Source organism: Typopeltis vanoorti, chromosome 6 (assembly GCF_054136105.1).
Source record: "Typopeltis vanoorti isolate ZY-2024b chromosome 6, IOZ_Tvanoo_1.0, whole genome shotgun sequence".
In the NCBI taxonomy this organism is placed as follows: Eukaryota; Metazoa; Arthropoda; class Arachnida; order Uropygi; family Thelyphonidae; genus Typopeltis; species Typopeltis vanoorti.
In genome coordinates, this window is record NC_143554.1 from 85,801,544 (window position 1) to 85,829,165 (window position 27,622).

A 27,622-nucleotide genomic window follows, 5' to 3' on the forward strand; every position below is an offset into this window, starting at 1 on the left:
CATCTTGGTCATGTGTCTTGGTATTCTCTCTACCATATCCTGATCCCCATGAAATTTATATGAATGTCTGAGTGCGGAAGTCCAGATGTAGTCATATCAAGTTTTTCTGAAGAGAATATTACTCATCTTGTTTTCAGCATCCAGATGAGTCTTTGTGATGTTGTGCTTTTTCAGTATACCCATCACATTTAAGTGGGAGATAAATTTCATCTCTTGGTGTGAGACTATCACCTCCCCTTATTGGCCTAAAGTGGCTTGAAAAAATCCATATTTGGTCTCTAGAACAGGGTTTCTGGATTATGTAAAAAATAAAGAAAAAATATATAAAAACTAATTAAAAGAAAAATGAGAAATTCTTAGCCCATTCATTGTATACCATATACTATAGTTTTGCAAATAACCTTTTGTGGGTGGGAGGAACAGCATTAAAAAAAAAAAAAGAAATATTCCCAGATCCTCATCCTATATATCTTATAATACAATCCCATCAGTGTAATGCTATCTGCAATTTCAATATATAATCTTATATTTTGCTGATATCTTTTTTTCTTGGTTACTATGTATATTTGATGAAAAATTATATATTTATTAATCCTTTAAGCAAGCATATGCAAACAGGTTGTGCATGAAGGTATCTTTACGACTAATCTACTTTTAAGGTTACACGGTGATCAGCACTCATATTTATGAATTTAGGGACACAAAACACGTGTTGAAAAGATTATTTTACTGATTAATAATAAAATAACTTGCCGTTTCGACCCCTGTATTGAGGTCATTATTATTATTACCACGGGCTACTCCAGGAGTCCTTAGACTCATCGAGGGAGGCCCTAAACATCATGTTCACGCAGCTGTTCAACATTCTCACAGTATCTATCATACCTTGCCTTGAACTCGCTCACTGTCATAGCACCCACAACAGACTCTGGCAGCTTATTCCACTCATTTATCACTCTAAAAGTAAAGAACCCAGCTCTAACACCCCTGCTAACCACGCTCTTGCCCAGCTTCCATGGGTGTCCCCTAGTTCTCCCACCACCAGTCCTGATCTCAAAAATATCATCTGAATTAATCCTATAGAATCCTTTTAGCAATTTGAATGTCTCAATCATGTCTCCCCTTTTCCGCCTATCAACTAGTTTCTGCAACCCACAAATCTTCAACCTGTTCTCATATGGTTCATTCCATAGACCTGCTATCATCTTAGTCACTCGCCTCTGGATCCTCTCAACCTCCTCCCCATCAAGAAGGAACCGAGGTGACCAAATCTGGGCACAGTAGTCGAGATGAGGTCTTATCAGGGCTCGGTACAGAGGTACAATAACTTGTTTTTCTCTGCTCGTCAAGGTATTTTTCAACAACCAAGTGAGTTGATGAGCTGATTTAGCTACTTTCGCAATGTTCCCCCTAAACTTCATCTCCCTATCCACCAACACTCCCAAGTCCCTGGCCTCATCAATCTCTTGGAGTACAGTTCCACCAATGTGGTATACTGCTGCTAATCTTTTCACTCCGAAATGCATAACCTTACATTTTGTCACATTAAATTGACATCCATTCTCCTTAGTCCAGAACTCCAATCTATCTAAGTCATCTTGCAAGACTTTGACATCTTCTGCATTCGCTATCGCCCTACCCAACTTTGCATCATCAGCGAACAAATGAACTGTCCCACTTAGGCCCTTCCCTATATCGTTAATGAACAGATTAAACAGCAGTGGTCCAAGAACAGAACCCTGTGGCACACCACTAGTCACAGGCCGTTTTTTGGACTCTACTCCTGAATAAACTACTCTTTGATATCTCTCCATCAACCACCCAACTATCCATCTCACCAACCCTATATCCATTCCCATATGTTGTAGTTTACGGATTAGAATTCCATGTGGTATCCTGTCAAACGCCTTTGCCAGGTCCAGCAGTATCACTGTAAACCAATTTCCCTTATCCAGTTCAGCCGTCACCTTGTTATAAAACTTGAGCAAGTTACTGAGGCATGATCTACCCTTCACAAAGCCATGCTGTCCTCTGTACAGTATCTCATTTTCATCAATCCATTCCTGTATTTTTCCCTTGACTACTTTCTCCAAGACCTTGACAACGACTCCTGATATGCTGATCGGTCGGTAATTTGCAACCATAGTCTTGGATCCTCCTTTATGCAGTGAAACTATTTTCCCCTCTTTCCACACCTTCGGGACTAAGCCAGACCTGAGACTCAGATTAAACAACATGGTCAAGGGCACTGATAATTCATTAGCTGCTTCATGCAAGACCCGTGCTAGTATACCATCCAATCCCACAGATGTATTCACATTAAGGTTCTGTAATAGACTATTCACCTCCACTTCATTCATCACAATTCCCATATAAACTAATGGTTCCTTCATTTTTTCAACGTCACCACCTGGATGATATACTTTTGCAAAGTGCGCGCTCAGTAACTCCACTATATCGACTGGTTCAGTGAACTCTTCACCATCGTCATTCCTTAAAATCATTTTGCCATGTACAGTTTTTTTCTTGCTTGCAGCATATTGAAAGAACTGTTGGGGATTCTCTTTTGCTTGCATAGCTAGTTTCCTTTCATAATCGGCTTTTGCTGTTTTTACCACACTTGTTACCCTTCTGGCCTGTACTTTATACCGTTCGTGTGCCTGCAGGTCACCCCTTTCTTTAAATTCCCTCCATAGTTGTTTCTTTTTTTGCAGCTCAAGCTTAATGGTGTTATTCATCCATTTAACCCCTCCTTGTTTCACTATTCGGACCTTAGGTATACAATCAGCCATAACCTCCTGTAAATGCTCTTTGATCACTTCCCATGCTCTATCGATGTCCAGCCCTTGCAGTTGTACATGCCATGGCACTGATCCAAGCAATCTCCTAAGCTTGTCATACTTGCCAGCACTGTAATTCCACATATACCCTGTCTTAATCACAAATTTCGCACCTTTAGCCACCTCCCAGGTCAAGACCTTATGATCACTCTCACCAATAGGTGGCAACATGGTCATATTCATTACAGTCAAATTCTCAGATACTATTACCAGGTCAAGCACTCTCACACCCCTAGTATTTTCAATTACATGCTGTTTCAGATAGTTATCCCTTAATAATTGAATAAAATCAATTTCCTTCCTCACATGTGTCCTCTCCTCCTTCCAGTCAATGTTACCATAGTTGAAATCCCCCATAATAATTACCCTCCTTCCACTCATTTCATCAATTTGTTTATGCATACCATCTCCACCATCTATTCCATCACCTGGTCTATAGCAGCACCCAACTGTATATTTTATTCTGCCAGTATCAATCTCACACCAAACAGCCTCAAATGAGCTCCTTTCACTATCCTGCAGTACTTCAATTCTCCTTGGCTGCAGTTCATCAGCTATCATCAATAACACCCCTCCCCCAATTTTATTCTCTCTGTCCCTCCTAAACATACTATAACCTACACATTCTATCCCACTAACTATATCATCTTCCGTCAGCCATGTTTCACTAATGCCAATAACCTGTGGCCAGGAAGAGCCAATCAAGGCCAAAAATTCTTCTTTCTTGTTCCTAATACTCCTGGCATTAGTATACATGAATTGCAGTGTTCCCTTTGTCCCACCCCTATCTTGATGCGCTATTTTAAAAATCCCATTCCCATTTTTTGTCCTTATTGCTGGCTCAGGTACATTATATACATTTTTACACTCAACTGTCTCACTGATGTCTGGATATCCACTTCCCCCCCTCCTTGGTAGTTCTAGTTTCCCTGGTTCTGCACATCCATTTTCACTTCATTCAGCAACACTTTTTCCAGTCTCCGCACACCAAGTCCATTCAAATGCAGGTCATCCATCTTGTATAAGTCCTTTCGCCCATCAAACTCATTCCACACAGTCCGCATAACCTGCGCATAATATCATTTACCATTATGGCCCTCCTTCTAAACTCCTCTCTGTCATACCGTGGTAACAGACTCACCATTCTAACTCTGTCACTCTTTTCTTTCGCTACCTTTAACAATACTTTCAAGTCCTCTCTCATAAAAAATTTATCACCTTTCAATTCATTCGTACCAGCCACAATTGTTATTTCTTTCACCCTCTGTTTTTGCACTCTAATGCTCTCAATTACATCCTTAAATTTCGCACCCGGTAAGTACGATTTAGTTACACTCCCATCTATTACTCCTCTTAATAACGAGTCACCATACAACACTCTCTCCTTCATTTCGGAAACTCGCCCACGCTGTTTATTTACGTTAGCCGAATCACTCTGGAACGAGTTTTGCAGGTGCTCTAATTGCCGCTGCGCACAGCCTAGCGATCTCACTTCCTACAAATAATTCATTTTTTTTATCATTCAAACCATTTTCTCTTTCTGTATAATTGCTCTCGCTCTTTCTTAGATCACCGCTCACATTGCCATCTTGTACACCGCAATTCCCTATTGATCCACTATTTTCACTCGCATTCTGGCTTTCTTCAACCATAACTGTCTCACAACCTGACACATACTTCGACTCCTCACTTTGCATACACTTTCTACACATTCTCCCACCACTATTACTTTCAATCCATACTCCAGCCTCGTTCGGGAATGCATACATTCCACACACACATCACATTGGACAAATTCTCTCGCATTATAGTTTTTGAACAATGGCGTCGTATTTTTGGATGCCATTATCTTACGTCGCATTGGTGCCATATTCAAATATGTGAAACGTATCGTTAAAGACTAAATTAATTTACGGAATTTACATCAAAATCACACAGACACAACAAGCTACCAAATTTAGACAATATTATGTTATGATTTTTAACATATATTCTAATTTCCATTCAAAATTGTACTTAGCTTTCGGGAGCTCCCTGAAAACACGACCGTTCCCCTGGCCCTCTGTTGTTAACTAATCTTTTTTCTTAGCCTGTCCTCTAGTGATTAAAAAAAAAATTACCAATAAAAACTACAATAAACACTGCTAAAGTCCTTACATACTAGGATTCTTCTGGAATTATACAGTTTATATTGTTATATTAAGATTATCTTCTGAATTTCTATGGTACAGATTGCTATTGAATGTTCAGGAAAGGAAAAAAAAAACTTCACCACGAGATTTTTCTTTGTAGTTGCTATGAAGGTTGCAGATGGGTCCTCCACATTCTTGGAATGGTTAGACCATTTTTATTCAGATTTGGATCATGTTTGAGCACTTCACATGCTTTCTTGAATTTCTGCTTGAACCAGGTTTTGGTGCAGTGTAGGGACTTGATACCTTTCCAATCAATTCTGTGGTATGTTTGGAGTGCGTGGTCAGAAAGGCCGGTTTTTCCAAAATGGAGGTATTTTATGTGTCGTTTGTGTTCATCCTTTCTGATTGGAATGGTTCGCCCTGTTTCCCCTATGTATGGTATATTACATGTGCAGTCTATTTTGTAAACCCCTGGGTGGGCTAGGTGTAGCAGGGGATCCTTGGAAGAACTGAGTAGGTATCTTAATTTTGTTGAGGGCTTAAAGGTGGTTTTGATGTTGTATTTGTGTAGTGTTTTGTCTATTTTTTCTGAAATGCCTCTAACAGATGGTATAGCAATAGCATTCTTGAAATCTTTTTTGCTATTAGTGGTATCTTTGTGGAGGATCTTGTGAATGGTTTTTATACTGTATCCATTTTTTATAAAGGTATGTTTGATGGTCTCATATTCATGGTTAAGAGCTTGTTCATTTGAAATGGTTTGAGCTCTGTGTTTAAGGGTGCTTATGACCCCTAGTTTTTATGTTGGGTGGTGATAAGAAGTTTTGTGTATGTACTGGCCTGTGTGTGTAGGTTCACAGTAAATTGAGAAGGAGAGACAGCCTGAAGGAAGACGTGTGACAAGTATGTCTAGGAACGGAAGAGAGTTGTTTTCTATTTCAATGGTGAATTGGATGCATTTGTGTTGTTTGTTCAGGTGGCTAAGGAATGTATCTAGTGCTTCGCGGCCTTGGGGCCAAACGGCGAAAATATCGTCGAAATATCGTTTCATGCCTAAAGCCCAAATTTTGGGCTTTAGGCATCCGATTCTAGAGCTCGTTGCTCAGTCTTCCATATAAAAGTTCGCTATTGGCGGTGGGGGGGGGGGGGAGTGGTGAGCCCATGGCTGTACCCTCTTTTTTTTTTTTTTTTTTTTAAGGTAAAAATTGTTTTGCCACATGAAATATCCAGAGCGGAGTACGTGGGCAAAGAGGACCGTGATGTCATGTGGAAATATGTTCTGTAAGAGTAAGATAGTATCATTGATTGGGACATTGGTGAAAAGGGAAGTTATGTCAAAGCTGACTAATAGATCTTGATTGTTAAGTGTAATGTTTTTAATTTTGTTTATGAATTATGTATTTTTTATGTAGGCAGGAGAATGACCAACCAATTCCTTAAGTGTGGCCGCTAATTTTTGGGCTAAGTAGTAATTTGGATTGTCAATTCCTTTCACAATTGGACGTAATGGCATGTCTGTTTTGTGTACTTTTGGCAGGCCATAAATTCTGAGCACGCGGGCATACTGCGGTATTAATTTTTTAATTGTTTCTTTTGGCCACTTGTTAAATGATTTAAGTAGTTAAGTAGTTTTCTTTTTGTTGCGTTGCGTGGGGTTGTAATTTACCATTCGGTAGGTGTTGTGGTCCGATAACAAATGGTTCATTTTTTCAATGTTGTTTGTCCGATTTAAAACAACAGTGGCATTCCCTTTATCTGCTTTTGTGATAATAACGTCACTTTGTTTAGGTTTCTGCTTAATTTTTTGGTTGAATTTAGTAAACAGTCAATTTCCATCAGTATTTTGTCAGCTAAATTGGCGGGGAGGGATCTTAAACCTCTCTCGATATTATATCTAGTTTATTTATTGAACCTTGGAGCAATGGCGTAATTTAAACCTTTCTCCAGTAGCGAGAGTTCACCTTGGGTGAGGTTGTAATCTGATTGGTTGATAACTAGACAGTGGTCCGATGGTGGTTGGTTGCTCTTAACTTCATTTCTGGCTGATTGGCTGCTCCTTTCGTTACAAACCTATACACACAAAACTTCTTATCACCATCCAACACAAAAACTAGGGGGGTCATATGCACCCTTAAACACAGAGCTCAAATCATTTCAAATGAACAAGCTCTTAACCATGAATATGAGACCATCAAACACACCTTTATAAAAAAATGGATACAGTATAAAAACCATTCACAAGATCCTCCACAAAGATACCACTAATAACAAAAAAGATTTCAAGAATGCTATACCATATGTTAGAGGCATTTCAGAAAAAATAGACAGAACACTACACAAATACAACATCAAAACCACCTTTAAACCCCCTGACAAAATTAAGACACCTACTCAGTTCTTCCAAGGATCCCCTGCCACACCTAGCCCACCCAGGGGTTTACAAAATAATTGCACATCTAACATACCATACATAGGGGAAACAGGGCGAACCATCCCAATCAGAAACAATGAACACAAACGACACATAAAATACATCCATTTTGGAAAAACTGGCCTTTCTGACCATGCACTCCAAACATACCACAGAATTGATTGGAAAGGTACCAAGTCCCTACACCACACCAAAACCTGGTTCAAGCGGAAATTCAAGGAAGCATGTGAAATGCTCAAATATGATCCAAATCTGAATAAAAAATGGTCTAACTATTCCAAGAATGTGGAGGACCCATCTGCAACCTTCATAGCAACCACGAAGAAAAATCTCAATACAAGAAGACTTGGTGAAGTGTTTTTTTTTTCTCTCTTCTCCTGAACATTCAATAGCAATACCTGTACTGTACAAATCCAGAAGATAAACATAATATAACAATATAAACTGTATAATTCCAGAAGAATCCTAGTACGTGAGGACTTTAACAGAGTTTATCATAGTTTTTATTGGTAATTTTTTTTATCACTAGAGGGCAGGCTAAGGAAAAATTAGTTAACGTAGATCTAATTTACCTGTATAGAGTGCAACAACATGTAGCTTGGTTCTTATACACATGTATCCTTCTGATGATGACCTCAATACAGGGGTCGAAACGTCAAGTTATTTTATTATTAATCAGTAAAATAATCTTTTCAACATGTGTCTAGATTCATAAATTAAATTCATAAATATAATCTACTTATGACTTCATACACTTTGCCTCAGTATCCCACAATGCAAAGCACACTTCCTTTCAGACTTGTATGTTGCTATGCATCATAGGAAGGATCACTAGAATAGATGTGAAGATACTTCATGTGCAAACTTAGCCTATGTTTGGGCATAGGATTAAAACAATCTTGTCAAGCATAATATATACTTCATAACCAAGTGAACACATTTCCCAACTATCTGTGATCCAGAGTATTTTAATCGTGTGGTAATACACCATTTTACTACTTGTATATGGAAATTGCATGATTTCTGCATTGCATTTAACCTTGATATTTTTTTTTTATGTGTAGTTCCCACTGAGACCTCAATGTTAATCTATCTGGGTAGTGATTCTTTTCATATTGCATAGCAATATATACATCTAAAATGAGGTGTTTTGAATTGTGGGATATAGAGGCAAATTGATGCAAAGTCAACAGTCTCTATATACAAACAGACTACTTGTGAAGATACTTCAGACTGTTTGCTTATGCTTGGGTAAAGGATTAAAACAAGAATATCTTCATTTTAAGTATAATATATTTATTTACAAATTGATGGGAAAACACTTGTGGAAATTATTTTAATATAAAATTTTTGCAGGAGTATTGAAGTGAAGACATCGTCAGTATAATAACAATAGAACACAATTAAAAAGCACCATCATAGTGTAAGCAATACAACATTTTCTACATAGGGGATAACCAAAAGCCATCAGAATCTGTTTAAATTCTGGCAGTATTAAAAAAAAAAAAAAAAAAAGATCTGACATCTTTCTTTATATAAACATTCCACAAGGAGTCTACTCTTGTGTAAGAGCTTGATTTTCTTTCATACTATTTGAGATGCAATGTTCAGGTAAGCCAGAAATCACAGGAGCAAGAGCTCTGCTACATAACTGGAAAGTTAAATAGAGAAAGCCCATTTTTAGGTGAAAAAAGGATGGATGAAATTTTCCTGACAGGATGAAAGGATAAACATCACAATGTTGAAAGGACTTGGAACTTTAGTAATACATTCAGATATTCCTTTAACTTAAGAGATTTCTTTCTCAGATGTAGACTGGATGCATATAGCTGTTAAATGCTTTGTTAAAGACCTCATCGAAACCATGTTTTAGAAAGGCAGATTTCATATAATTCTTAGCACAAAGTCCTCTGTGGAACATGAAGTATGCATACAATGTCACAAGGTCTTAATGATTCAACATTTTTTACTTGGATTATGATGTATGGATATAACAGTGCATTTCTTTCTGAAAAAACTGAGGAATGCAAACTTCCATCAGGCCAGTGAAGAATCAGTAAATCCAGAAAGGCTAGCCGATTGTTTTTTTATCCTTTAGAGTAAATTCTAGGATGACTTATTTTTTTGAGACAAAAAAAACTTGAAATCAGATGAACCATTCCATGTTGCAAATATGTCTACATACGTACCATACTGTAGGTTTGGGAAAAATGTCAAAATGCTCCATAAAGTAGCTTGCAGATATAGGAGAAAGATGACTTCCCATGGTTGTACCTTCAATCTGCAAATTTTTTATATTACTGCCACCTACAAAAAGTTATTTGCAAATCTATAGTACATTTGTATGTGCAAAGGTTTTCTATTTTTATGAATTTAAAAATTTTATATATATACAATTCTTTGTATTTTTTTAAAATTTATTTTTACCTAGTCTAGAAACACTGCACTAGAGACAAAACGTTGAACTTTTCGGAGCCACTTCAGGCCTCCAATAATCAGGGCAGTGGTATCGCACTGGGCGATGAAATTCATCTTCAACCTAAGCACAATTGCAACATCCATGCCCAGAGCAGGATTTGAACCTATTGGTTGGCCAACAGGCCAGCTGATTTATCCTTAACACTAAAATAACTGGAATGGATAGCAAAGCTTCCTCTTTTCTAGGTGTCTACCAGATCCCTTGCTTCTGTGGATCATCATGCTTCTGACAATCTAGTAGATCTGTTACTATTTGCAATGAAGAACATAATTTTATATCCAGTACCATGGATCTGAGAAAATCTGTCTTGGCTGAATATGCCATCATTACTCAACAGAATATTCTGAAAGAAGATAAAGTTCTTACACAAGAGTAGATTCCCTATAAATCATTTATATAAAGAAAGCTGAAATTTATATACAGAAAGCTGTATAGCCTTCACTTTTCCCTTCGATGGGAAATAGTACTGTATCGATCTTTTTTTAAATTAATTAGGAATTTTCTTGTTCTTACGTATGCTATGATGGCAGTTAATGCTTCTGTTATTTGTATTTTAACTGTTCTGTTATCATTGTACTGAAGATTACTTCGATGCTAAGGTGGAAATTTTACATGACACGAAAATGACTATGTATCCATTTTCCATTCTTAGATAAATTATTACCATTATCACTACATGACTCCTTGAGGGAGGACAATTTACAACTCTACAAGTGCCATCATCTACAGATGTCATCTACTGCCCACCACCACCATTTATATTTAGTAAATATAATCTACTTTTTGCCACTTGGAACTGGGAACCATTATGCTTTGCCTACAGTATTCATCTATTCCAGATCCTCCTGTAGGATCTGTTCTCTCTCTCTCTCTCTCTCACACACACACACAAAAGTTTGTTTTTTAGTTGAGTGGAACTGAAATTAATGATACCAATATACTGAACATTTGTTAATGTTTTCTTAGCTGTCCCAAACAGCACTATAATCATTGCAGTACTACAGAAACCACTCAAAGTTAATGTAGCATTTCTTTCCAAGATCAAAAGTTAATATGGTAGAATTTGAAGAAACAAAAATAATAGTGGTGGTTAGCATATAAGATTTTTTTTTTAAATCTTGAAATATTCACTATCTTAATACTAGTTTGTTTTTCAGGGAGTTACACAAACTGTTCTTAAAGTTCCACAGTGGGTAAGAATGGAAAGGAGGTTTTCTGAAAGTAGTGGCTCAGGTGGCAGTGATATACCAGACAGTGACAGTATTATCCATGCTTCTCAAGATCACAGTAAGACCATTATATTGATATTAATTTTACTGTAAATGCATTTACTTCATATAAAATAGGTTACTAGTTCTTAGTGTTCTTATATATACTTATTGTTTTCTGACCTCCATGGAGTCAAGACTCATCATGAGAGGTCAACACAGTCTATCATACCACCCCTTAAACTCATCCACTGTCTGTTTGTTCATCACCATCTCAGTCAAGGCATTCCATGCTCCTACCACTCTCCACACAAAAAGTTTACTTATTACCCTTTCCCTCATCATTCCCTTCTGCAACTTCCAGGAATAGCCTCTTGTCCTTGCTCTCTCCTCATTTGCTTAGTGCTAACATAACCCTTCAACAGCTTAAATGTCTGGATCATATTTCCCCCTTTGTCTTATATCTACCAAACTGCAGTCTGCATGCCTTCATTCTGTCTTCATGATCAACATTGTATAGTCGTAATTTTTTTTGTTATCCATCATTCTCCTTCAAATCCTGGTGAACAGATCTAAGCACAGAAATGCAGATGGTCTGATAAATAGCTTTATACAATGGGACTACCATGCTTTTATCTCTCATGGTCAATGTCCTCCTGAACATTGCAGCAGTTCTCTGAGATCTTCACATTTACAATATGTCTTTGGAACATCTGCAATCATCCCAAGATCTCTTGCTTCCTACACTATAACCCCACCAAGTGAGTAAGAAGCATCCAATCTGTGGAACTCAAATTTTAAAATCTTACATTAAACTGACATTCCCCATTCATATTCCTACCTTTTCTAGCATATTCAAACCTTCTTGCAGAATCAAAACATCAGCACTATTAGTAATAACCCTCCTAAACTTTATCTGTAAACAACTGAATATCTTCCTGATAGTACTCTAACAATATCACTGACAGAAAGATTGAATAATAATGGTCCCAGTACGGAACCCTGTGAAACTCCACTTGCAACCTTCCTACACCTTGATACTGCTCCCTTATAACTTTTTGATATCTACCAGACATCCAATCCACTAACTGGATATGCAAACTCATATTGCAACTTAAAAATCAAATTGTCATGTGGCACCTTGTCGAGTGCATTTGAAAAATCCATAAAAAACGACAGTATAGACCTTACCCTCATCCACTGCTTTTTTTTACTCTACTGTAAAAGATTACAAGATTACTAAGAGTGCCTTTTAATAAATAGATGTTGGCCTACATAAATATTGCCTTATCTGTCCAATTCTGTATGAGTTCCTTACCATTTTCTCAAAAATCTTTACAACTACAAAAGAAATACAAATAGGTCTATAGTTTGGTACCTCCATTGTACTGGCATCTTTATTGCAATGATACTATCTTACCATCCCTCCACTCTCTAGGAGCTCATCCCATTGCAAGACTTTTATTAAACAGCTAAGCTAATAGCATGATTATATAAAGAAACCTGTGGAGAATTCATGACTAAATAAACACACCTAAAACCACAGTAATAGGTTTTTTAATACGTAAATATTTCGACCTAAGTGTCTTAGGAATCATCAGTATAGTTGGAAATAACGTGGTTTAGATTGGGTCTGCGAAGTATGGGTTCAGCACTTCCTTTATATAAACGTTCCTCTTTGTAGGAAGATCTGTGTAGATGTTTGGTCTTTTCCCAGTAGATTCTATGGTTTGGGTTTTCAACTCTGTGTTGGGAGAGGCTGGATTTCTGCAGTTTGATGAGAATGATGTGGTCTTGATGTTCAGAGATGCGTTTAAAAACAGATCTGCCTGTCTGTCCATAGTACGACAGTTTACAGGAACATGGTACCTCGTACATGCCAGGTAGTAACAGAGGTGGGAGTTTGTCTTTAGTTGAAGGTAACAAGCTGTAGATCTGGTTGATGGGTTTGTAGGTTACAGCAAGACTGTATTTTTTCATAATTTTTGAAAGTTGCTCTGAGATGCCGTTGACATACGGTATGGGAATCCTATGGGCTTGTTCTTGTCTAGGTTGATGTGTGGAGAAGTGGCTGATTTTTTGAGTAGTTTTAAGATTGTATCCATTTAGAATGGCTGTGTTTTTGATTATTTCCAATTCTTGTGTTAGAGATTAATCAGAGAAGCAAAATCTGTGTGCTCTGGTTACCAGTGATTTGATGATCTCACATTTTTGAGAAGGATGGCAAGCAGAAGAGTTGGATGTAGCAACCTGAAAAGGTCAGCTTTCGATAGAAGTGGAGATGGAACCATCTTCTTTTCTTTGGATGTGTAAATTCAGGAAAGAGATACCCTGTGGAGATTCTTTTTCTAATGTAAATTTGATGCGGGGGTGAAGGTTTATTTTATCTAGAAACAGATGTAGCTCTTGTTCGGAATGACCCCAGACTGCAAAGATGCCATCGACATAATGTAGCCAGATTTTTGGTTTGGGTTGAAATGCAAAAATTTTTCAAGATCTCCTATAAACAGGTTTGCCAAGTTAGGTGATAAGGGAGGTACCATAGCTGTTCCCTCCTCTTGCTTGTAGAATTTTTCTTTCCAAGTGAAGTAACCGGAAGTAATTGTGAATTTGAATAGTTCAACAATATCAGACGGATTTTGAGTTAACAGGTCCTCTGTTTCCTTATGAGGAATATTAGTGAAGAGGGAGACAATGTCAAAGCTAATTAGCATGTCTGTTTCCAACAGTTGAGTGTCTTTTATTTTAGCGTGAAGCTCTGTGGAATTTTTAATTGATGAGGCTGAGTGGCCAATGTGGGGACTGAGAAGGTTAGATAAGAATTTTGATAACTTGTGAGTCGGGCTGCTAATAGAATCGACGACGGGTCTGAGTGGGATGTTGTTCTTGTGAAATTTGGGTAAACCGTATATTCTGGGAGGTCTTGCATGGTATGTCTTGAGTTTTTTTACAGTTTCTTCATCTAAAGAAATTGTTTCATCAAGTAACTTGTTCAGTTTCTTGAGCTGTCTTTTTGTGGGATCATGATCAAGTTTTGTATAAGTATTTCGATCTCGGAGTAGTAAATTCATTTCTCGGTCATATGACTGAGTATCAAGAACGCCACTGGTATTTCCCTTGTCTGCTCTGGTGATGATTGGTTTTATGTTTTAAGGCAGTAAGAGCTTTCAATTCTGATGGTGGAATATTTAAGTCTGAAGGTTTGGCATCCAAAATTATTTTTGCTATTTCAAAACGAAGTTTATTGGCTTCAATACTGGAGAGGTGGCCAATGCTTCTTTCGATGTTGTTTATAAAATCTAGATACAAAAAGCATTTTGGAGGAATGGCAAACTTATGACCTCTTGCTAGAACATTTAATTCACCTTCTGTTAGAGGACAGTTAGATAAGTTAATCACCCATTTTTCAGATGGTAATTTGTTGGTATTTTTCTTAGAATGCTTTGACAAATTGAGGTATTTTTTATGTAGGTTAGTGTTACTTTTATCAAAAGCTTTGGTCCCTGAATTTTTTGAAACACTAATAATCACTTGTAGCAACTATTGATTTAACGTGTTTGACAATTCTGCTTCTAATTCTATAATTTTTAAATTATTTGTTGCCAATTCGTGTTTAGAAACTCGTAACTGATTAAGCAGAAGTGAATGGCTTGCTTTCTGATAGATTAAGTTAATAGCATGGTCAGTTCCATAGTACATTCCCTTAAGATGTGAAATTCAGTCTTGTCAAACTAATTTGCAAGTATATCTCGATCATAATTAGATCTTCTCTGATGCTGTGACCAAACTCAAAACTTTGATCTTTGTGTTCTTTCCACTACATGCTACCTGAGACAGTTTTCCCCTCAAGAAGTCTAAAAATATGATTCCTTTAGTAGTGCCTGCTTCCTCCTGTGCCCAGTTTATATTGCTATAGTTCAAGCCCCATTCCCCCTTTCTAGTTGGCAAACTAATTTGCCTAGACATTTTATGCTCAACCACCATCTGTGTTCCATAGTCTACAGAAATATCTTGTCTTATAAATGCCTGTCTCACACCATATATACTCTCAAAGGCAATTAGTATTATTTGCAATTTATCTTTTATAATGGGTAACATTACAACACTCCATGAGGGATCAAGTATGACATACTTAATGCTGTGACCAATCCAAAACTCTTCATCCTCGTATTCTTTCCATCACATGCTGTCTAAGACAGATGTCCTTCAAGAAATCCCAAAATTTAGTTCCCTTATTGATGCATGCTGTCTCCTTTGCCCAGGTTTTGTTATAGTTGAAGTTCCAAGTGCAAAGCACTAAGCAAATTAATTTGCCTAAACATCTCCTGCAAATCACTGTCATGTTCCCTGGTCTGTAGCAACATTTCACTAAATATCTTGTCTTATAAACATCTCGCACCATATAGTGTCAAAGCTATTAATTATTTCCACCCTGAGAGGGCATGATTCATCTCTTATGAATTGCCAGCCTGGCTGGCTGAGTGGTTAGCGTATCTGCTCTCCAGCCAAAAGGCTGCGGGTTCAAATCCTGCCGTGGGCATGGATGTTTGTGATTGTCTGTGGAAATACCAGTGGTGGTGGTCGGCAGGAGACAGTTGTAGAGCAGTTGCCCCCCCCTCTCTCTCTCTCTTGATGAGTCTATGGACTCCCTGGAGGTGTCAAGTAGTAATAATGACTAAACAAACACATAATAACCACAGTAATAAGTTTTAATAAGTAAATATTTCATCTAAGTATCTTAGGACATCGTCAGTACAGTTGATTCAAACAATACTAGGAATAACATACAATTAGGGTGCATGATTACAATGGAATCCCAATATGCGTGCAGTAGCATGTTATCAAATTAAAATATATCTGGAGGGGAAAAAAAAACAGTTTACGTTAAAATAAGATAACATATATAAAAACTATTTTACACAATTTTGTATAACAATTCCCCATACTTTAGGAATAGCAAGAACATCATTACGGTTAGATTTGGTCTGTGAAGTAAGGCTTCAGCACTTTCTTTATATAAACCTTCATCTTTATATAAATATCTGTAGAAGTTTGGTCTTTTCCCAATGGATCCTATGGTTTGGGTTTTCAACTCAGTGTTGTGCAAGGCTAGATTTCTGCAGTTTGATAAGATGGATATGGTCTTGATGTTCCAAAATGCATTTATGAACAGATCTACCTGTCTGTCCATAGTAAGACAATTTTACAGGAGCATGGAACCTCTTACATGCCAGGTACAGAGGTGAGAGTTTGTCTTTAGGAGAAGGTAACAAGTTATAAATCTGGTTGATTGATTTGTAGGTAGTAGCAAGTTTGTATTTCTTCATAATTTTTGAAAGATGTTTGGAGATGCCTTTGACATAAGGTATGGGAATCCTATGGGCTTGTTCTTGTCTAGGTTGATGTGTGGGGAAGTGACTGATTTTTTGAGTTGTTTTAAGATTATCCATTTAGTGGCTGTATTTTTGATTATTTCCAATTCTTGGTTTAGAGATTCTTCAGAGGAGCAGAATCTTTGCTCTGGTTACTAATGATTTAATGATGCCAAATTTCTGAGATGGATGATGAGCAGAAGAATTGTGAATGTAGCAACCTGAAAATGTCTGCTTGCAATAGACAGAAGTGGAGATAGACCCATCTTCTTTTCTTTGGACGCGTAAATCCAGAAAGGAGATACCCTTTCTGGATTTACATATGTTATCTTATTTTAATGTAATCTTTTTTCCCCCTCCAGATATATTTTAATTTAATTCTATAACACGTTACTGCACGCATATTGGGATTCCATTGTAATCATGTTATTGATTACAATGTTATTGCTAGTATTGTTTGAATTAACTGTACTGACGATGTTTTAAGATACTTAGGATGAAATGTGGGTTTGTTTAGTCATGAATTCTCCACAGGTTTCATTATACAATAAACTCCACCACCATGCATGCTTATCCTGCTGAAATATGCTATATCCTTCAATTTCTATCCATGTTAAAACATCATCAGTTAACCAAGTTTCACTGATACCAAACAATCCTTGGGAAGACTGAGTCAATCAATACAGCAATCTCGTTCCTTTTATTTTTTATTCTTCTGTGCATTCCAATATTCTCATGGCCATTGTTACTCCTTTTGTACTCCACCTTGCTCTGCAATATAGTGTACACACTTTCATTTCTGAAGTGACTATCTCCACATGAGGCCATCCCTGCTATATTCTATCTGTATAATTCTAATTTCCCTGCTCTAAAAACAAGGCTCCCCAAATGCCCTGCAAATACCCTTCTGTATTCCAATATAAACTATCTCTTGCATACAATTCTTGTATCCTCAAATACATTCCATGCATCTATATATTCCAGACCACTTTTCCTATACATTCTTGCTATTATCTCATTTGTTATTGCTGCTCTTCTGTCACTCTGCATTATCATACCCAGGACAACATGCTCGTTGTCTTTCCTCAGAAATGTTTCTGAGGAATTATTATTATACGGGCACCTCCATAGAGTCCAAAGATCATTGCAGGAGACCCAATCTATCATACCGCTCTTTGAACCCATTAATAGACAAAGCACTCGCAACTGACTCTGGCAGCTCATTCACAACACTCCAAGCAAAAAAATCTAGTCCTTGTACCCTTATTAACCACACCTTTATTCAACTTCCAGGGATGACCCATTGTTCTGGTTCCTCTAGCCAAGTGCTGAAATATTTCCCTTCCATCTATCCTATAAAGCCCTTTAAGAAACGTAAATGTTTCTATCATATCCTCTCTTTTTCTCTTATCAACCAACTTCTGCAATCCACACACCTTCAGTCTATCCTCATGGGGAACATTCCACAGGCCACTCACAATCTTGGTCACTCACCTCTGAATCCTCTCCACTGCTTCCTCATCCCCCAAGAAACCCAGGGGAGCAGATTCAAGCACAGTAATCTAGATGTGGGCATATCAAGGCCTTATAAAGAGGAATTACAACTTCCTTATCTCTACTTGTTAATGTGTTCTTCACTAGCCAAGTAATCTTATTTACTATCTTAGCAATATGTTTCTAAACTTTAACTCTGTCTACCACCTCCCCCTAAATCTCTAGCTTCATCTATTTTCTCGAGTACCTTGCCATCAATATGATACATGGCTTGTAATCTATTTATCCCAAAATGCTTAACTAGACATTAAACTGACAGCCATTATCTTTCGTCCATACCGGCAGCTTATTTAAATTGTCCTGCAAGTTCTCCACATCGCCTGAAAGTAAATAATCAGTTGTTTGCTGATGATGCAAAATTAGGTAGAGTAATAGTTAATCAAAATAAATAGATGGTCAGAGCACTGAACCTTGCCACACACCACTCACCTGTTTTTGTTTTGATTCTGCCTCTCCATATGCCACTTTTTGATATCTGTCCCTCTTATCCACTTAAGTAGTGTCATATCTATCCCCATTTATTCTAATTTGCATAACAGACTTCCATGTGGTATTCTGTTAAATGCTTTTGCAAAATCCAGCAAAATCATCGTGTAGCCATTTCCTTTATCCAACTCAGCTGTTAGTCTATTACAAAAAGTTAGTAAATTACTAAGGCATGACCCAACCACAAAGCCATATTGACCCTCATATATTATCATATTTTTATCTACCCATTTTTGAATTCTCTTTTTTACTGATTTTTCTAGTACTTTTACCACCATGCCTGAGATACTGAGTAGTCTATGATTTGCTACTGTAGTCTTGGAACCTCCATTATGCAAAGGAATTATTTTGCCCTCTTTCCACTCCCTTGGACTCTACCAGAGTTGAGACTTAAATTAAAGAGCCTAGTCAAAGGCATTGCCTAGGCTCTTTAAGGCCCTTGCACATTCTTGCAAAATCCTAGTTGATATCTCATCTAATCCCACAGCTGTATTTACACAGAGATTCTGTAATATCCTAAGAACCTCTAATTCATCCACCTCTGTTCCCACATTAATGTCTGTCACATAAGTTAAAGCATTAACTTCACTAGGATGATATACCTTTGCAAAATGGTCACTTATTAACTCAACTATTTTATCTGCTTCTGTCTCCTTGTGACTATCCTTACTCAATAAGGTTATTCTTCCATAGCGATTCTTCCTCTTACTTGCAACATGACAAAAGAACTCTTTGGAATTTCTTTTGGCCTGCTCAGCTAGATTCTTCTCATAATCTGATTTTGCCATACTTGTCATCTTTCTTGCCTGAGCCTTGTACTGTTCACGAGTTTGCTGGTCATCTTTCTCTTTATATACCTTCTACAGCATTTTCTTCTGCAGCTCATGCTTAATGATATTACTCATTCATCTAACTCCTACCTGATTAACCCTTTTTACTCTAGGTATACAATTTAATATAGCTTCCTCTAGATGACTCCCCCCCCATATCCATGCACTACCATCCTTACCCTGCAGTGTTTTATGCCATGGTACATATTTATAATGTATAATTATTTATACATTATAAATTAGTATGTTATAATTGCCTGCCTTGTAGTTCCATAAATGCCTCTTCTTGATGGAATATTCCTCATGTTTTACAATCTCCAAGTCAAGACTGCATAGTCAATTTCACCAATTGGAGGCAATGTTGTCACCTTCATTATTATCACGTGACACCTCCAAAGACTCATTGAGGGAGGGCAGCTATTCTACTCGACTAAACATACGTAACCACAGTAATAAGATTTTTAATAAGTATTTTGTCCTAAGTATCATAGGACATCTTCAATACAGTTAATTCAAACAACACTAGGAATTATATACAGTTGGGTGCATGCTTACAATGGAATCCCTCTATGCATACAGTAGCATGTTATAACATGCTCTGGAAAAAAATTACATTAAAATGAGAACATATAAAATTATTTTCACACAATTTAGGATGACAATTTCCCAGACTTCAGGGATAGTAAGAATGTCATTACGGTTCAAATTAGGTCTGTGACGTAGGGCTTCAGCACTTCCTGAGATGGATATGGTCTTGATGTTCTGAAATGCATTTGTTAATGGATCTACCTGTCTGTCCACAGTAGGACAATTCTACTTATTCTACAACTCTTAGTCTCCACTGCTCACAGTCTATCAACTACAGCGAATTGCATCATCTACACCAACACCATCTACTGCTCACTACCACCACTAGTATTTTCACAGACAATGACAAACATCCATGGTGGGATTCGAACTTGTAGCCTCTTGGCTGAGTGTTAGTGGATGCGCTAACACTCGGCCAACCAGGCCAGCTTATGGATAGCTCTTGTGATCCTATGCACAGGTCCAATACTCCATCACCCCTAGTTCCCCTCTATCACATGCTGCCTTAAGTAACTGTCTCTTAGCCGGTGTATAAATTCTATTTCCTTCCTGCCATGCAGATCTTTCTTCTTTCCAGTCTAGATCTCCATAGTTGAAGTTCCTATAATAATCAGTCGACCTATATTCATTGTACTAATTTGGCGATGCATGTCTTCTAGATCATCTGTGGAACTCCCTGGCCTATAGCAACAACCAACTGTATATTTTCTTATTGGCCTTAATCTCACCAGATTACTTCAAATGAACAGCCACCCTCCTGCCTATCTCCTATTCTTTTTGGTTGCAATTCATCTGCTATCATGATCAGTATGCTTCCCCATCCTATATTTGCTGAAAATACTAAACCTTTCACATTCAATTCCTGTAACTATATCTGCTATTAGCCAAGTCTCACTAATAATATTAATCACTATCTCTATCACATACATATTCCAGTCCTGCATCTGCAGCATTTTTAAACAATAAGATGCATAGCAAGTAACAAAATAAACTATGCTATGAATAATGTAGTCTTTAAATTGTGGTGGGCTGGGTGAGTTGCTAAACCTAGCATCTGCTGTGTTGAATACAATAGATACAGTTTGATATATTACTGAGACAATAAAATCCTAATGGAATGTCATAATAAAATTAGTTTAATCCTTTATCCAAGTGTAAGCAAACAAAGTTTGCACCTGAAAGTATCTTTAGGACTGGGTTAAGGTGGTACAACACCAGGGCAACTCATTGCAAAGGTGGAGCAAGATACCAACACTCCTATCTCAGTATCTCCTATAAAGCAAAACACATCTCCTTGCAGATATGTCTAATGTTATGCATTAAGGGAAGGACCACTACCCAGACTAGTTTCGACCTTTATTGAGGTCTCTTCAGTGGGAGCCAGGCCCAAGTGGAGATACCAGGCAGAAGCAATAACAGGTCAATAGTGGCCCTTCCCTTAATGCATAACATTAGACATATCCGCAAGGAGATGTGTTTTGCATTATAGGAGATACTAAGATAGGAGTGTTAGTATCTTGCTCCACCTTTGCAACAAGTTGCCCTGGTGTTGTACCACCTTACCCCAGTCCCGAAGATACTTTCAGGTGCAAACTTTGTTTGCTCACACTTGGATAAAGGATTAAACTAATTTTATTATACTCTAACTAATTTAATTAAAAAAAAAAAGTCAATTTTCAAACTTAAAAACCAGTATTGTGCAACAAAATAAGCACAGTATCTTTCTTTACTATTAATACTTATTTTTTTATTTTAACAGCTCTTGACATGTTACCTTGGTCTTTGTATGTTAACAGATGGGATAAACTTCCATAATTCTCTTAGAAAAATTATTTCACTGGAATTTAAGGGAAAGGGATCAATCAACAAATTTTTGTTTTGATATACAGATGCAGTATACATGTCATAATTTAAATTTCTGAATAAAATAGCTGAGGTAGCAACTGCTTACAATGTTTGTACTGTGGATTATTTGCATTAACCTTGACGTGGCTGTTTGTTTATGCAAACTGATAGGAAATATTTCATGCTGTCCAATTGTAATGCTAGACAATATTTTTGAGTGGTAGGGAGAACAAAGGCAGTAGAACCTATAATAGTCACTACTGTGACTAGACTAGTCTGAAGGGAAAATTAATTGTTTTAAGGACTGATTTTCCCAACTGTTCAGAAAATCTACAATTTCTTTAAGATATAAAATTCATTTTAGGTATGAAAATTAAAGTTAAATTATTCCCTTTTTCCAGATGGAAATTTATGCATAAACATGTAATTTACCTGAATACAAATGTGCTCGGCTGACTGTAATTGATTACATTTCTGATGCTTTATTTCAGTTGATGCCTGTTCACCCTTGCTTATATACAGGCAATAGGTTAATCTCTATTCATCCGCTTAATCCCTACTTGGTTTATCTCCGTGACCATTAGTATGCAGTCTGATACCACTTCCCATGTACTACTGACATTCTTTCCTTGTAGCTTCTTAAGCCATGGCAATGCTCCAAGATATCTCCTAAGTCTGTCTTAATTACCAGCTTTATAGTCAACATAAACCCTTTGACAGAGAATTCCACATGTTTAGCAGCTTTCCAGAACAAGAGTGCATGGTCACTCTACCCAACTGGAGGCAATGTTTACCAAGGTAAACATTGCCTCCAATTGTTTATGGATATCTTTTGATGCCATTATCAGATCCAGCACTCAAACTACTGGTCCCTCTACAACATGTTTCAGATAATTATCTCTTAGCAACTGTATAAATTCCACTGTGCATATTGACATGCCACCTTTTCTCCCCCCAATTTATGTCTCCATAGTTGAAGTTACACACAGTATAGTACGCCCACACTTTAGAGAGCTTTGCTTGGAGATTTGCCAAGAATAGTCGATTCATGCTGAAGCGGAGAAAGAATGAAGGACTTACGAATTGGTCGCCAACATGCAAAATCACGTGCTTTATAGGTAAAATTTTACAACTGTTATACAAACACATAGTTAACACTTTAAAAATTACAACGATCATAAAAGAGAAGTTAATTTTTCCAATGTGTAATAATAAACAATTCGTCCTACAATACACATTGCTTACCCTATTATCAGAATGGAGTCTCCTTCTGTTGACATGTGTCGAAGGGTCTGTGGGCGTACTGTAATTGTTCATCCTGCATTCATTGTGCTAATCTGCCAATGCATGGCATCTTGCTGTAGACCTTGTGGTCTATAGCATCAACCAACAATATATTTTGTCCTATTAGTCTATCCCACACCAGACACTCAATTGAACCATATACCCCAGACCTAAAATCCTTTAATTTCTAATTTTGCTAGTTGTAGTACTTAAGCTATCAGCAATATTCTACCTCCTGTCCTATTCCCTCTATCCTCTCTGAAAATACAATACCTTTTATATTCTATCACTGTAACTATAATTTTTCTGTCAATAAGCTCTCACTGATGCCTAAAACTTTTTCTAAGTTGAGCTGGCAAATGCAAAAAAAAAAAACTCCTCTCCCTTATTTCTGACATTTGTGTACATTTATTTCAGCATCTGCTCAGACCCACAATTATCCTTGTGTAACGTAATTATCAACCCACTTCAATCTGAAACCTGTGAAATTGCATTCAGCACTATATAATATTGCCGGCCTGGTTGGCCGAGTGGTTTGCGTATCTGCTCTCCAGCCAAAAGGCTGCGGGTTTGAATCCTGCCATGGACATGGATGTTTGTGATTGTCTGTGAAAGTACTGGTGGTGGTAGTCAGCGGTAGGTGGCGTTGATGTTAGATGATGATGGTTGGTGAAGTAGTAAGACAAAAAGTTGTAGAGTAGATGCCCTCCTTCGATGAGTGTTTGGACTCCCTGGAGGTGGGTGTGATGTAATAATAATTTCTGTACTTACTCATTTATTCCAGGGGTGGCTAGACACATGCTCGATCTCCCCCTCCCAATATCTAGTTTCCCTGCATTTGCACTTCCAAATCTGCACTCACTAAACAATTTTTCCAAACATCTGACTCAAAAACCATTCAAATGTAGTTCATCATGTAAGTCCTTTTGTGCATCAAATTCACTCTATATATGTATAAACTGCACACCATCCTCCTGCACAATGTTCTGACTGACTCATTAGCAATCATGTCCCTTAACTTCTCTATCATACCAAAGCAGTAGACTCATAATCTTTACTTTCTTACTCTTCATTTTTGCTTCTTTCAACAACTTTCATATACTCTCTCTCATTGAACATTTCTTCTCTTTCAAATTTGTTCCTGTCACTTCTTCCCTCTGCAAACTAGCAGCTTCACTAACATCCTTAATATTTGCATCTGATAAATGTGCTTTCATCATTTTCTGTAAGAGATGAGGTAGATAGGATATTTTATGGATGTTGCTATAAACCAAGTTACAGAATGAACAGGAACACTTGCCAAACTAATATAGTGCAGATTAGTTTGGAAAGTGTGAGACGACATCATGGGAGATTTTAATTGTAGAAATATAAATTGGGCAGCAGAAAAGAAACTGAAGTTTTGGAATTCTTAAGGGACAAACATCTTGGCAACATGTGGTTCAGGAGGATCAAGTTTTGGATTTGGTCTTAGCACCAGGGGATCTGATTGTAACTAAAATATCCTTTATTTCAGTTGGTGAGCATGACTGTGTACTCATCCTCTAAGTTAAGACCACAGAAGAAACTAATGTAGAATTATAAAGCAGGTGATTATAGTAGCCTCAGAAATCAGCTTGGGGCAGTTCAGTGGCTAGAAGAATTGGAAGGAAAAGATGAACAGTACAGCACATGGGAGCTAGATAAATATTTTATCAGCAACATTGTCAAATTGCATTCCTTGAGTATAAAGATAACAAGATTTGGTGCAAAGTGGATTACTAATAAAATCATTGGGAACTGCAGATGAAACAGAGGTTATAGATAGTGATGGAGAACAGTTCCGTGAGGAATATAAGACCCAAACCAGGAAAGTGACGAAGATTAAGAAAACAAAATTGGATTTTATCTGACCCACACATATGAAAGTTTAAAAGATCTATAGCAAATCAGTGCTGTATGTAGATAAGAAGAAAGGAGCAATCTGTTTACTTTTTTTGTATCACTGAAGGTTGTATTCTTTGGGGAAGGCAGAGTGGGAGAGGCTGTTCCAAAAAGTGTTGGTTAGCAGTGGCCTCTTGTTCTAATGATTTTGGAGGAATAACAATGGCCAATTTAGCAGAGCATTGTTCATGAAGGTCTCTGTAAGAGAGGCAGGAACTCAATGTCTGTGAGAGGGACTAAAGTGGATATGTGACAGCAGGATCACTAACCCGATCTACCCTCCTCTGGATAGATTCAAGCAATCTTAGACAGGATTTTGGTGTACCACTTCAAATAGGGGGACAATATTCCATTGTTGGGCAGATTTGGGATTTAATACAGTTAGCAGGTGTGAAGTAGTGTCTTTTGCAAAAAAAAAAAAAAGTTTTTTTTTTTTGGCAACTGCAGAAGCTATAGTTGAAATGTGCTTGTGCCAGGAAGGGCTGAAGATGTAAGTCAATATAAGAAGGGAAATCTGATCATGTTTGGATATCTGAGTATTATTGAAGGTAATGGAGAGGGATGGAGCTTTCTTGTGAGAAATCAGACAGGACTGTGTTTTGGTGGCCTTGAAAAATATAAGATTGTCCTTGCCTCATTGGGATATAGTAAGGAGATTAGACATTGGTTATGGTGTATCTTGCAGATTCTAATACTTGAGCACTGCAAGGTTTGTCTAACGAAAAGGAGGAATAGTGTACTGTCATCAGCAAATCTATGGACAGGATTGGAAGACTAAGCAAGTCATTTATATACATGAAGAGTGAGTGAAAGGATGGAACCCTGAGGTACTTCTGCATTGGTAGGAAAATCTGAGAGAAAGAAACCATCCACCATGACATGTAGTCAGTGACTAGTTTGGTGGTCCAGTTGTAGAATGTGGAAAGTAGACCATTGGATGGCATTTCAATGCCAAACTATATCAAATGTCTTTGAAATGTCAAGGCAACCACATGAGTTTCTCTGACTATCTTGTCTGACTTACTGGTGAGGTGACTACAATATCATCCAGATGTTGAGTGATGGAAAACTGGGTGAGCAAAAGTTCTGCCAAATGCTCTTGTTAAGGGACCAGAAGGAGAAAAGTTTATGGCATTTGGTCCTTTCAAAGTATGATTTGGATTTGGTGATGATTCTTTTAGTGTTGAGTAGCTGGAATTTTGGCCTTGCTATTTGTGCTATGCAGGGTTTTTCTTCTACTTTGTTGCCACCCTTTTAGAACTAAGGGTTAGACAGTGGCTGTGAATTTGAAGCAAATAAAGGATGAAGGCCTTAATTTCTGTTATTTGGTCTGAGCAGGTGTTTGAATTGGGAGAACCGAAGCAGTATTCAGACCATGGGAAGGAGGAATAAAGTCACAGAGGTTGATCCATGTTGCACCCTTGTAGTGTCAAAGGACTTGCCAAAGGTTTTTCTGTGGCAAAAGACTTGTATGAGGTTGTGATTTACCAAGAGGAGAACTAACATCGACAGTATACTTGGAAGGGGAGCTTTTTAGGAAGAAATAGTGTATTGGCAAATAGGAGGGGTTGGCAGGTATTCTGATAGGCAGATTAACGATTTGGGATAGGTTGTTGCTAATGGCAAACACATCAGCATCCCTTCCTACTTGATCGGTGAACCTGGAGAAGTGAGGATCATCCCAGGAGAGATGATCGTCATTATTAGAGTATTCTGACTGTAGAAAATTAAGCTATAGAGAGATAGCTGAAGAGGTCAGAGTGGTTAATGGAGTTTGGAGTCAACAAGACATTGATTGGAGAAATTGAGCCAAAGTAGATTAAACAAGGGGGGGGAATTCAAGGTTTTGATAACTGTTTCACAAAAAAAAAAAATTAAAGAAGCCTCACAAATGCTTAGGATCCCTACACAATGCAATAAAAATCTAGGCTTAATTTTATATCAAGTATGGTCTTTCATCAAAAATTTAACTGCCATGGACCTAGGATATAGCATGCATGATACCACTGAACGTGATAGCAACAACTATCAATGTTCCAACACACATACAGTAACGAATTTATCATTTGTATTCTGGTTTATCAATTTATTTACAGTTTTGAAGTTATCAAAGGTGGAAGAATGAGAAGGAAATCCAAAAAAATAAAAACAGCAATTCATCACTTATCAGGAGGTGAAAAGGCAATATATTACAATAGTGGTAGCAACATCTGATAAAACCTTTTTATGCTGAAGGCAGCAATAAAAAAAGTGTTAATAGGGATAGATCCAAATCCATATGTTGGTTCTGCCTTCTCACAATTATAACATCCCTGAATGATGTGACCTGCTTGCTATCTCTTGAATGAATGAAGACCAATCAGTATGAACCAACTCCTGAGGAAATGCCAAAGATGGTCCTGCTACATGAAAATCCACTAAAAAAAAAGATATTGGAATGTGCACTGCAGACTCTCTAATAGATGGGTCATTGTGATAGCTTGGCTACCTCAATATCTCTTGATAAAATAATTCATGTACCTAGTGTCCTAGAAACATAAAATATGATATTTTTCCTTATGAAGAAATAATGGATATTGGCTGTGCTCAAAGAAAAAATCCAAAACTAATGAAAACACAACTAGTCAACATAGAAATCCAGATGATA

General features: G+C 37.4%; 1 protein-coding gene across 1 annotated transcript in view; it reads left to right on the forward strand.

Moving 5' to 3' along the window:
• Positions 1–27,622, forward strand: part of Nost (Nostrin) — a 281,655-nt gene that overhangs the window by 243,798 nt on the left and 10,235 nt on the right. Inside the window, exon 12 of the mRNA XM_090394525.1 lies at positions 11,043–11,172. Coding sequence (XP_090250651.1) covers positions 11,043–11,172 — 130 coding nt within the window. The remainder of the gene's footprint in view (positions 1–11,042; positions 11,173–27,622) is intronic.